The 13,300-nt window shown below is 38.4% G+C and overlaps 1 protein-coding gene across 4 annotated transcripts in view; it reads right to left on the bottom strand.

Moving 5' to 3' along the window:
- Positions 1-13,300, bottom strand: part of YIPF6 (Yip1 domain family member 6) — an 82,229-nt gene that overhangs the window by 45,057 nt on the left and 23,872 nt on the right. For 2 of the 4 annotated variants that reach the window (XM_027093631.1, XM_027093633.1), the window contains exons 4-6: positions 12,379-12,421; positions 10,030-10,155; positions 9,232-9,389 (exon numbers count right to left, since the gene is read on the bottom strand). In XM_027093631.1, coding sequence (XP_026949432.1) covers positions 9,232-9,389; positions 10,030-10,155; positions 12,379-12,421 — 327 coding nt within the window. Of the gene's footprint in view, positions 1-3,890; positions 4,671-6,931; positions 7,509-9,231; positions 9,390-10,029; positions 10,156-12,378; positions 12,422-13,300 lie in introns of those variants that run through there. The other 2 variants (XM_027093634.1, XM_027093632.1) reach the window with 2 other exon arrangements.

Below are 13,300 nucleotides of genomic sequence, written 5' to 3'. Positions count from 1 at the left end.
AAAGAAACATCACAGACCCAAGAATGCAACAACTCCAGCTTCAAATGATGCTACGCCAGGGATTCCAACCCATCCCACCTGACAAAGGGGACCATCAACACCTGCTGGACAAAGTTGTTGCCTCCTTCTACTCCCCACTCTCCACCTCTGTCAACAATCCCAAGACCCCTATCTCTGACAGATAGTAAGGAGATCTGGACCCACAGGTAGGGACAACACCCATGCTCAGCTTGAAGCAGTTACATAAGATGGACCGTTGGTCCCTCTGCCTCTTAAAAGATTTTAAGGGTCCCAGACTCCTTGAGAGGGGAATGTTACAGCAGGCAGTAGCTAGATATGAGCAGAGAAATGGAGGCAGGGGCCTGATGGCAGGAAATCACACATCTTGTAAACAGTGAGGGTCCATGGGCAGACACCACAAGAATATACAATGGCGAAAAGACAGCCTCTTCAATAATTGGTGCTGGGAAAACTGGACAGCTACATGGAAAAGAATGAAATTAGAATACTCCCTAACATCATACACAAAAATAAACTCAAAATGGATTAAAGACCTAAATGTAAGGCCAGACACTATCAAACTCTTAGAGGAAAACATAGGCAGAACACTCTATGACATAAATCACAGCAAGATCCTTTTTGACCCACCTCCTAGAGAAGTGGAAATAAAAATAAAATTAAACAAATGGGACTTAATGAAACTTAAAAGCTTTTGCACAGCAAAGGAAACCATAAACAAGACCAAAAGACAACCCTCAGAATGGAAGAAAATATTTGCAAATGAAGCAACTGACAAAGGATTAAACTCCAAAATTTACAAGCAGCTCATGCAGCTCAATATTAAAAAAACAAACAACCCAATCCCAAAATGGGCAAAGACCTACATAGACATTTCTCCAAAGAAGATATACAGATTGCCAACAAACACATGAAAGAATGCTCAACATCACTAATCATTAGAGAATTGCAAATCAAAACTACAATGAGGTATCACCTCACACCACTCAGAATGGCTACCATCAAAAAATCTACAAACAAATGCTGGAGAGGGTGTGGAGAAAAGGGTACCCTCTTGCACTGTTGGTGGGAATGTAAATTGATACAGCCATTATGGAGAACAGTATGGAGGTTCCTTAAAAAACTAAAAATAGAAATACCATATGACCCAGCAATCCCACTACTGGGCATATACCCTGAGAAAACCATAACTCAAAAAGAGTCATGTACCACAATGTTCATTGCAGCACTATTTACAATAGCCAGGACATGGAAGCAATCAAAGTGTTCATCAACAGATGAATGGATAAAGAAGATGTGGCACATATATACAATGGATTACTCAGCCATAAAAAGAAACAAAATTGAGTTGTCTCTAGTGAGATGGATGGACCTAGAGTCTGTCATACAGAGTGAAGTATGTCAGAAAGAGAAAAACAAATACCGTATGCTAACACATATATATGGAATCAAAAAAAAATAGTTCCGAAGAATCTAGGGGCAGGACAGGAATAAAGACGCAGACGTAGAGAATGGACTTGAGGACACGGGGAGGGGGAAGGGTAAGCTGGGACGAAGTGAGAGAGTGGCATGGACTTATAAATACTACCAAGTGTAAAATAGCTAGCTAGTGGGAAGCAGCCGCATAGCAGAGGGAGATCAGCTCGGTGGTTTGTGACCACCTAGAGGGGTGGGATAGGGAGGGTGGGAGGGAGACGCAAGAGGGAGGAGATATGCGGATATATGTATATGTATAGCTGATTCACTCTGTTGTACAGCAGAAACTAACACACCAATGTGGAGCAATTATACCCCAAGATAGATGTTAAGAAAGCAGGAACCTCCAGACTGACAGTAAACCACACGTTTTGGGTGATAAGTGTCCTGGAAGCAGACAAAGAAAGGTGGGGAAAGACAGGAATCTCCTATGTCCGAATGTGACCTGTTGCTCATTATGCTCTCATTACAATAAAATTAGCCTTACAGATGAGAAGTACCCATCATGCACTGACACCATGATACTTCTGATCTAAGCCAAATAAGAACAGAAATCCCTCCTCCCCTCAGGAAGATAGAGCTGGGATGAAAATCAGGGAATACGACCCCCAAACCCCTCCTTCCCCAGTGAATACTCTGCCCCTTTATTTGTATGCCCCTCATAACCGGCTTGCCAGAGAAACCCAGGGCAGCAGCTCCTCACCCATTTGTCTGCTCTCCCTCTGAGAGCGTATTCTTGCTTAAATAAATCCTCACTTTACTTTCTTAACTCCCTGCTTGTCTCCGAATTCTTTTGCGACAAGGCAAGAACCTTAAATTCACTGGGAGCAGTACTGTTCATCAAACGGCTATTATAGCATCTGGTAAATATTTGCTCAGTAAATGTGACTTCCTAACTTGCTACCTGTGCAATCCTACACAGCATTCAATATTTTCTGATGACAATATATCTGAAAACAGTATGCAGGAAATATCCCCATGCCTTTCAGCACAAGAACAGGCACGTGCAAATTCTCCTTTTCCAGTGTTTTTTATTTGCACATTTAATATTCACAAATCATTTTACAGATTTATTCTTTTCACAGGTTCTTTATTTATAGGAAAAATCAGGATTAAAACAGAGCATCGAAGAGGACCAAGAAATTACCAGCAGAGATGGTGCAGAATACAAAGGCTCTAAAAGAGAACAGAGTGAACAAGAGCAGCGTGTAGCCACTTCCTACCAGGCTGGAACACTGACTTCATTAAGGCAAAGCCTTTATTTACTGTGTTATTTCTTTACCCCACCTAGTTTAACCCAAATAGAAAGGCATTCTATTTTCACACTACTGCTCTCTGAGGTCTTAGGAATATAGCTGGTACTACATGTGACCAGTGGCATCCCATGACTATAAACACCTGAATAGACACGTTAAATTTTGATGTGTTAACCATCCCACTGGGAGAATTAAAACGAAAGAGGCAGAAGCTGCTTGATTCTTAAGACTTTGAGAAAAAGGGGAGGGGTGTATGTGTCTGGTGGTGGGAGGAGGGGAAAGAAAAGGGGCTCGAGGAGGAGTGAGGGCAGCAAACCTAACTCTTCCCAATGTATAACCGCTGTGTCTTTCTCAGATGCTAATATAGTATTCTAGTACTCAGAAAAAAACGAGTTATTGACCTCCAGTGAGCTGTACGTTGTAATGGCTAGTAACAGGGAACGTACCCTGGGGAGGAGGTGTATTCATTTCATACGTATAACAATGCAATTCAAAACTGTGTCCTACTATGATCTCAGCTAATGTGTTTTCCTATTTTAAATATCAATTCACTGTGTAACCTTGGACAATTTACTTAACCTTTCTGTGCCTCAATTTTCTACCAGTGAAATGAGGATTGTACCACTTTATGTTGAAGATTGGAGGAGATGCATAAAAAGCACTTAAGAATAGTGCCTGGCCAAATCCACAGAGACAGAAAGCAGACTGATGGTTGCCAGGGGCTGGGGAAAAGGGAAAAAGAGGATGACTGCTAATGGCTTTGGGGTTTCTTTGTGAAGTGATGGGAATGTTCTAAAATGAGACAGTGGTGATAGTTGCACAATTATGTGAATATACTGAAAAATCACTGAATTGTATATTACTTTAAAAGGGTGAATTTTATGGTAAAGTATATCCCAATAAAGCTGTTACAAAAAATTCTTAAAAAAATAGAGTAGTGTCTGGCACACAGTAAGTGCCCAATAAATGTTAGCTATTATTTGTAGTAATATTATTGTCACATTATTATTTAGCCATCTTATGACCTAAGTAAATCCCTAGAAATTCTTTATTTTTAATAAAAGCCCATGAATCTAAAAAAGTATTTCTAATTTACATATATGCATTAACATTCACACATTTATTTCTATCCAAATTGTCTCAGAAATGAACAGTTTAATTAAGAAGCACAATTTCAGTATTTTACTCTGGAATAAAACAACTGCATGCAATGGATGTCTGATCATATCATGATAGGCCTTAGATAAATTTCAATGACTTGATGTTATCCAAGAATTGGAAATGATGGGAGATTTTCATTTTCATCTCCAGGAATAAACAGGAAGTTCAAATACAGTAAGTACTTAGATTATATAACGTACACAATTAAACCTTCAAATATAGGCTTGTCAGCCTTCTAATCACATTTTGGGGGACACTTTATAAAAAGACAAATACAGTAAACAGTAAAATGCTTACTAGCCCCATGCCCTGTGACCCCCTCACCTTGCCCAAAAGAAAATCCCCACAATGAAAAGATACAACTCAACTCATGTAATAAACCACTTAAGAGGCAAAAGACTTGACGATTAATGATTGACTTTTAAGACTACACTGCAAAAAAGATGTTCACATCAATTGAGTATTTATAATCTGAACAGCAATTAAATCCAGTCTTCACCTTTCCTATTGCTAAAGAATATGACAACGGAGTCTCAATCTCAGAAGCAGGAGCAGCAAGTGATAAGCCACGATGGCAGTAATGCACATCACATGCTTGAATTTCATCTAAAGCGTGAAACCTTCCAATTCCCGGAACAGGGTTTCCTTTGCTGGAGTCCCCTTCCCTTCTAGTCTTCCTTTCTATAATTAGCCACGTGCCTCTGCAGCAAATCAGGGAAAGCTGTGTTGAGGGTTACAACTTCCAGATACTCAGGTCTTCTGTGACAGAAAGCAATGCACTTTTTTGAATATATTAAGAAAATATTTATTTATACCCTCAAATTGACCACTCATTTTCAGAAAGATAATTAAATCTCCATCTTACCCGCCTTCATTTAAATCAAATAAAACCATTCCCTAAGTCACCCAAAAGCAACAGATTAAAACACAGAACAAGTTGCCTTAACACCCAATATGTATAATACCCCCCTCACACACACACAAACCCCACCAAAGTTGTGGCCTTAGGAATTTCTGACCAAATATTTAGCCTGAGTAAAATTCAGTGAAGATTTAATTCCCTTTTGAGAAGCATGATTATTTCTTTAATTTTACATTATAATCATTGGGATAGATTACAAAACAACTTTGGAAGAGATGTTTTTAGTGGGAAGTTAGAAACTTTCAGACAATGGAAATGGATGATAATTTAGGACCAATTTTAAAATCAGAACCAGTTTCAAAATATTTTATTTATCAAGACTGAAACATTGGCTTTGTCCTAACAGGGTTTATTTTGAAATTTAAAAGGGAAATTGAAACAAATACAAATACATAACCAAAATATCTAGACAATGCTGAGACAGAGGGGACCAATTTTGTAATGCTCTGTAATTGAATATCATTCCAAGTACTCATTTGTCCTAGTATTGTTCATTTGGTTAATCTGGGGATGGAGAAAGTATATTTTAAAAATTATATATCTATGCATAGGTCATCTTTAAATACCAGTGAATAAATATTTAAACTCCATGATAAAGAAAAGATGTGGAATAAGAAATTCCTATTTTTATAAGTAACTATATTTACAATGAATGTTTTCTGCCTGACTCCTAATCTTTGTCTATTAAGAGTTTTTCACTGTGCAATTTATAGAAGGCAGCAGCTCATATTACCTTAAAAGAACCCTGATTAGCTCAGAATCAGCCTGTCCCAGACACTCTGCTCCCTGAAAAGCCTTCACACTTGTGTGCATAAATAGCTGAGAATACAAGTAGGTGCACATGTGCAAAAAAGTACTTCTCTAAAGGAGAGCTAATTGGCTTTACAAATAAAGTCTAAAACCAAGAAAACAAACTGCTATCCCCAACCCGAAAAACACACCTAATGAAAAAACTGCTAAGCCCACTATGAAAAGGCGGCAGCTGTAAACTCAACTCATCCTACCTCATGCTCTTAAGCATCTAGTTGTTCTGTGAAATCAGCCATTAGAACACTAAATCCCTCCATGTTTACATGGTTAAATGCAGCCTTTGATTTAGCTTTACTTTTTAGTTAGAGGTCAGACTACACAGAATAGCAAGAAATTCCTTACAGCTATGCTGTATCCAAACTGCCTCATTCTACCCTTAAGAGAAGCTGCCCACATGATAATATGCATTAGGGACCTACCAATCTAAATTTCTGAGGTCTTCTACTTGGGTAAGTTCAATCATTGGTCCACTGAGAGCTTCAGTCAAAGGAAAATTACAAGTTGACTGCTAACACCTTAGCTTGCATATGCAGAACTGGGAAGTAAGATTAAAAATTAAGAGTGTCCAGGCATAGAAAGAAACGAAATTGAGTTATTTGTAGTGAGGTGGATGGACCTAGAGTCTGTCATACAGAGTGAAGTAAGTCAGAAAGAGAAAAACAAATACTGTATGCTAACACATATATATGGAATCCAAGAAAAAAAAAAAGGTCATGAAGAACCTAGGGGTAAGACGGGAATAAAGACACAGACCACAGAGAATGGACCTGAGGATATGGGGAGGGGAAAGGGTAAGCTGTGACAAAGTGAGAGTGGCATGGACATATATACACTACCAAACGTAAAATAGATAGCTAGTGGGAAGCAGCCGCATAGCACATGGAGATCAGCTCGGTGGTTTGTGACCACCTAGAGGGGTGGGATAGGGAGGGTGGGAGGGAGGGAGACAGACGCAAGAGGGAAGAGATATGGGAACATATGTATATGTATAACTGATTCACTTTGTCATAAAGCAGAAACTAACACACCATTGTAAAGCAATTATACTCCAATAAAGATGTTAAAAAAATTAAGAGTGTCACTGAGCTGCTATTAAGCATGGCAGAAAGGTGACTATACAGAAAGACTAAAAAAGCCTATGTTTTAGATGTCCTTTGCTTTTTTTTAAGCAAGTGCAGAATTTTCTCTAGTCAAAATCTGAATTTTGCTTAGATGTTTTCTCCTCCCACATCTATGTACCCCTTTCCCAACCTCTCTCATTGTCTTTTTAAGCTTAAGAGAAGTAAAATAGACTATCCCTTATTATTTATGAAAAGAGAGGCATATTCTAATAGTCATAAGGCAATATGTTTAAGAGCTGCACCTGAACTGGTATTCTCAAAACTGAAAATATAGTTACCAACTCTATTCAACTTGCAGGATGTATCCATGTGCTTCCCAAGTCATTGGTTGTCACCCAAATGGACCACAGTGACCCCATCATGCCTTAAGGAGGCATTATACTGTGTGTACTATGCACACATATTTTAAAGAAATAACATTAAGAAGGAAAGGACGGCCTTTCAAACATCAGTTCCTTACATAAACGGTGACGGTGCTTTATGGTTCCCTTTTAATCTCCTCGTATACCCAGTTACCAAATACCTCCAAAATTAGACAAAAGAGGGCCAAAGGCAAAACTCCACGGTGAATTGCATCTTTGAAATGAGCTTTGAATTCCCTGGTTTTTAATTTCCATTTCCTGATTTACTGAGGAGTGAAGGTGAGAATCATCCAACTGATGACAAAGTAAAACAAGAAAACAGGATAAACAGCAAGGGCTTTGCGGTTTGGAGGCTGGCTATCAGCAAGGAAAGCTGTAGAGGCTAAACAAAGCAAAACAAGACAACAAAAAGGAATATTTAATACAATAAGACTGTCACAACTACTAACATTTACTAAACTTGAAGGGGCCTGACATAGTCTGGGACACAGAATTATATACTATAAGTTCAGTTACATTTGTGATCCTCAGAGAAAAAGGCATTTGGCAGCATAGTTTTCTGGACAGCTGAGGGCTACCTGTTTCAAGTATGAAAGCTTGGAAAGGTTTCAACCATTTAAGATGGAAACCTTTCTAAAAGGGGTTTCTTACCCTTTTCTGAGAAGTTACTGAACTGTGCTAAATAGGCTTACAAAACTCCTATGGCAAATGGCTTCACACTGCTGTGTTTTTTGAGTACTTGTTCTTAATAAGTTATCAGCTCTTTTAGATGCCAATCCTCTTGTCCATCCAGGAAACATATACTCATCTTTTTACTCATCGATAATCACCCTTCAAGGAAACCTTTCCTGAACAACCATCTGGTATCCTGCCACCCCAGGTAGAACTGCCCACTTACCTCTTCTGTGTCTCCACTATACACTGCATAGACTTCCATTGCCCACCTGGAAAACTTTTATGCCTAGATTGTGAACTCGGAGGATAGAGACCATGCCTAGCACAATGCCTGACACACAGTCTGTGTTTAATACATATTTGCTGAATTACAGGAACTTCTCTCTCATCTAAGATTCTACTTGCTGAACCACTGTGGGCCTGGACACTTGATAACTAAGTTATTCAGAACTACATATACGGTAAATTATCAGACTCTAAGTGAGGGAATGAGGGGCTCTTCCATGGGTAGTTAAAGCACCCAAGCTTAATACAATCCTTGGAATATCAATTCTGGCATTCTCAGACCTTACTTTTGGATTACTTCTTGGCTTTTAACCATGTTCCAAAGAGATGTTATTGCACATAAAAATATTAGGCAGTCTGTCTATCCCATTAAAAAGAAGCTAGTGAACACTTCCAGTTTAAGGTGGAATTTTAAGAGAATTTTAGGAAAGTACAAACAATGAGCAAATAGCATTCATTGCCACTGCTACAGGCTCTCACTAATCTTTAGCAGAATTTTCTACTGAAGCAGACAAGTACTATGATACTTACCAACCTATACTGGGAGGTAGTATAGTACATTTCTAAACAGGTATGTGATCTGGTTGGGTTTGAAACTTGATTCCCCTATTCACTAGTTATGTGTCCTAGGGCAAGTTGCTTAACCTCTCTGGGTCTGTTCCTCATCTATAAAGATGGGACCAATAATAACTTTTTTTATTTATTAGGGTTGTTGTGAGGGTTAAATGAGATAATATGTATGAAGTACTTATGACAGTGCCTGGCCTACAGTAAGCAATTGGTAAATGCTGGCTATTATTATGATTAATTTGTCAGGAAAAGGCTCAAGCCATTTCTCAAGTCACCTATGCCTCCTATATGCCAGGACTAAGCTAGGTCTAGTGTAATCTCCTTTTTCAACCCTATCCACTATTTAAGGATTGAAAAGAAAAAAAGACGTGACTCTCCACATCTCGGAAGTCCAGATAGCCAACTCAGATAAGATGAACATTATCCCTACTGAGAGAAGACGGTTCTATGGACGACACTGGCAAGAATCATATCACTCATATGTAACTTATCAGTTACACTCCTCCTCATCTGATCTTCATCTCTAACTCATGTTTCGGTCTGCTCTGTTACTGTAGAGATAAGTACGTTCTTACCTACTATAGACCAGGCAAACATCACGATCACCACAAAAAGCCGGACCATGAAGTTTATTGGTCCTGCCTCGGTCAAAAGTACCAGCCGGCAAACCAGCATTGCCACCGTCAGGGGAAGTATACAGTAACCCAGCACACAGAGGCTCTGAAAAAAAGATCTAAAAAACAACATACATCCATAAAGATCATAAATATAGCTGATCTGTATCATGATACAGTTTATTACACAGATTTCTATGTATCATGGATCATTACCTTCCTTCAGATACATAATACCTATACCCTAATGTTGATTTTATAAGGATAGGCCTCTGTATTAAACATGTGCTTTAGTTTTGCTCTCCCCATACTCTCCTCCTCTCTGCTTAAACTCCTTAAGAGTCAGCCATCTAGTATCTAGATGATCTGCTCTAATTCCTAGAGACCTCCTTCTCCCACTGAACCTCTAAGAATGGTGTTTCTTAATCTTTTGTGGTTTACAGACCTATTTCAGAATTTGTTGAAAACTATGGACCATCTGTTCCCAAAGACAGACATAATCTTCTAACACAAAAAATTCTGCCTATGATTTCAGGGGCTGGAGCGAGAGCACTGAAGCTTATCAAAGGACCCCAGATAATTTAAGGTAATTTAATTCAACTAGGTTATCTCTGTTCAGTGGTTTTAAGAGAACCTTCTTTTTGGCTCTCATTTATTTTGATTTTTCTTTTTGAAAAATATATAACTAGCCAGACTTCCTTAAAAATCTAAGATATGCAACCTGGCAAGGGAAAAGGGATGCATTTTAATAATACTCACATGTTTCCTCCAAGAAGTTTTGAGTTGAGGGTGATGGTAACTGCACCAAACCAGACAATGACAAACACTTCTGCAAACTGGGGCCCTCCATCTTTTTCGCTATCTACAGAGCCTCTCTGAAGCATTCTGTGACAAGGAAATGGCATGAGAATTGCCTAGTCTTTTATTTAGAGCAACAAAGTTACAGCATGGGTTCTCAAACTTTGAATCAGGGAGCTGCCCTAAACCTCACCTGAAGATCTATAAAATGTAGGCTGTACAAAAGTAAAATGCCTGAAGTATATCCCTTATTTCAAATTCCAAATGCCTCAGGACTACAAGAGGTGCTCCATTTGACCTCATGGGAATGCTTAAATGGATTACCGAAGACCTTTTTTAGTTAAGCAGAGGGTATAAACTGAAGGGCTAAATATGGCTCACAGACATGAGGTTGTTGGTCTATACAATACTTAAAATGGTCTTAAATTCAAGTTGATGTTATTTTAAAATTGGGAGGTATTTCTGGATTTTCTTGAAAAATCATAAGAGTTTCCAACACTGGACCTGCATTCCTACATGGCAACAATTGGGTACAGTTGACACAGCAGCAGATTCCTTCACAAGGGCTTCTGGTAACCAATTCGCAATGCATGCATGTACACATTTGAATTTGTAATCCTTGGGTTAAGGTTCTAGTTCTGGCATTTAAAAATGGAAGCAGTCTATAAACCTATTTAGTTGTTGATTTTTTAAAATCAAAACATACAGATTATCACGAAAAGGCTTTACTTTGAAACTGAGTAATTGAACAGTCACTTATATCCTCTCTAAAAATTTTACAGATGTAAACTGCTTTGAATTTTGGACTCAGAACACTTGTACTCTGTGTCATTTTTTTCCAGTAACAGAATAAGTAACATCAAACTCACAACCTCTTATTACAAAGTATAGAGAAGTCACACAGTAAGTCTTGTCCTGCTATGCTATGTGCCAGTACAGGCTTTTGTATTCTATGGTTCTGCATACTCTATTCCAAGTCCTGACAATCCAGTGCAAAGAATGCTGGCCCTCATCACTTGTTGTCTGGAACTCCTATTGCTTCAGCATGGTATGATAGAAAGAACATTAACTGGCCTGGAAGGCAGGAGACTCAGATATTGATCCTAATTCTGTCACTAGATATGGAAACTGGAGCAGATCACTTGATGTTCTGGGACTCCAATTTTCTTCTCTGCAAATAAGTGGTATTAAACTCCATAATCTCTAAGGTTAATCTTTCAAAACTAAGAAAGTATATGCTCAGAGCTTCTAATATAAACCCTTTCATCAAGGCACTGGATTGTTTCCCTTGATATGGTTATTAAAGGCATAAGATAGAGCACTCCACGTTTTTACCTAGATTACCATGTGCTTGACTTACATTTAAAAATGGGTAAAGAAGCCAGTAAGAAACTTGAATTTAAAATCATAAAAGGTTCGGCCTGGAAAGGACCCTCAACCATCTCCTTTTATAGATATGGAAAAGGAGACCCAGAGAGGTTACGTGGGAAGAGATGTGTAATAATTGCAGAGGTAGAGAATGGGCAGTCAAGGAAACCTGAGGTTGAATTCCAGGTCTACCACTGAATATTTGACCTTGGTTCAGTCCTCAATCTCTTTGAACCTGAGCTTGTTCGTCAAAAGAGGAAAAATATTCACTTCTTGTCATGAGGATAAGAGAAGGTATTTAAAAGTTTTCTGTAAGCTAAGAAAAATCATTATACAAATTTTGGTTATTAGTGGCCGAAAGTCACTCTGCTGATAGCAAAGTTAGGATGAGAACTCGGAACTGAATCCTAGTGCAGTATTTTTTCCACTCTACCAGTGGTTATATTCCCCTCTCCAGTGGAACTTTGCTTTCCTTCTTCTGTCCTTTCCCTTTACATACAATGCATACGGAAAACATAACACTTTGAAACATGATCTTGCTTTGAACTCTACCACTTCTACTCTAATTTATTCTCTTATACTTTTAGTAAATTTTTAAAGAATTATGTTTGCAAATAAACAGTGCTTAAACCTACAGATACTTAATTCACTTAGCTTAATGAGGTACACGAGTGTGAATAAATGTTGAACAGAAATGGCTAAAACAGGATAAGAAGTCATTGGTAAATGAAGGTGGGCATAATTTTCACATCTTTAAATTCCATCACTCTTTGAATTGATCTAGAAAACTACTTGACTTTTTAGATTTAAATACATAAGGAGTACAATATGTCATAGAAGTCCTAAATGAAATATTCAGTCAAAATCCCCTTCAATTTTGAAACTCCATGAAAAAAATCTAATCTATCTCAAATGACAAAGAAAGGAAATATAAGTACTTACAATGCAAGCGTCACACAAAGGATCAAAGGGCCCCATAAATCCCCTACAAGAAAAGACACAAGACTGTTAAGACACAACCATGTAGTGTTTTCTGTCTTTATTCCAATATGTACATCTCCCACTCTTGGAATTCAGACATCAAGGCTCTCCCTGTCTGCCCAAGCCTTCCGACCTCTGCTATCCCTCTGCTGACCCTCCCTGCTCCCTAATTCTGAATGCCCTTCTTCATATATCCTTTAAGTTTTGTTCACTTCACATCCCACAAATCACCCCTCTCCCCACCTACTAAGCCACATTCCAGCATGCTACAGTTAAAGACCAACGAGCAAGGAGTCAAAAGACATAAGTGCCCTACCCTGCAACACCAAAAAGAAGACTAAAGCCAAGTCACTTTACCTATCTGAGACTACATTAGACAAGGCAAGTATAATCAGGTTCACCTCACAAATATGAAAAACAAAGCTGGGAAGAAGTGACATGCCCAAGTTTCCGTAAACAGTTAAGTGTGGGGGTGGGACCAGAACCTAGAACCAAAACCAGAATCTTCTGATTCCTACTACAAAGTCCTTTCCACTCTGCAATACTGTTTCCCTTTCATAATTACTACATTGAACTAGCATAGAATTGCTGTTCTTATAGGCGAAAAACAGCCCAACACTGGTAATTTCATAGGGTTAAATGTTAACAAACAACATGAAAACTTTTTGAAAACTATAAAGGCTCTGTCAACATTAGGTCTAATCACTGTGGTTCTCAATCAATAGCTGTTGGGTGATTAATAAACCAACAGTTCAGTAACATACAGCTTAAAGCACAATTATCTTCCTCAAGTAATATGAAAAAAGGTACATATACCACTTCTAACTTTAACCTCACTTGTACATAACTTTATGTGAAAGAAGTGTGCATATGTACATACTTA

This window comes from Aethalodelphis obliquidens, unplaced genomic scaffold, assembly GCF_003676395.1.
Source record: "Aethalodelphis obliquidens isolate GAN/ISIS:26980383/991018 unplaced genomic scaffold, ASM367639v1 scaffold85, whole genome shotgun sequence".
Lineage (NCBI taxonomy): Eukaryota > Metazoa > Chordata > Mammalia > Artiodactyla > Delphinidae > Aethalodelphis > Aethalodelphis obliquidens.
Note: the sequence above shows the minus strand (reverse complement) of the source record. Positions and strands in the feature narration are given on the sequence as shown.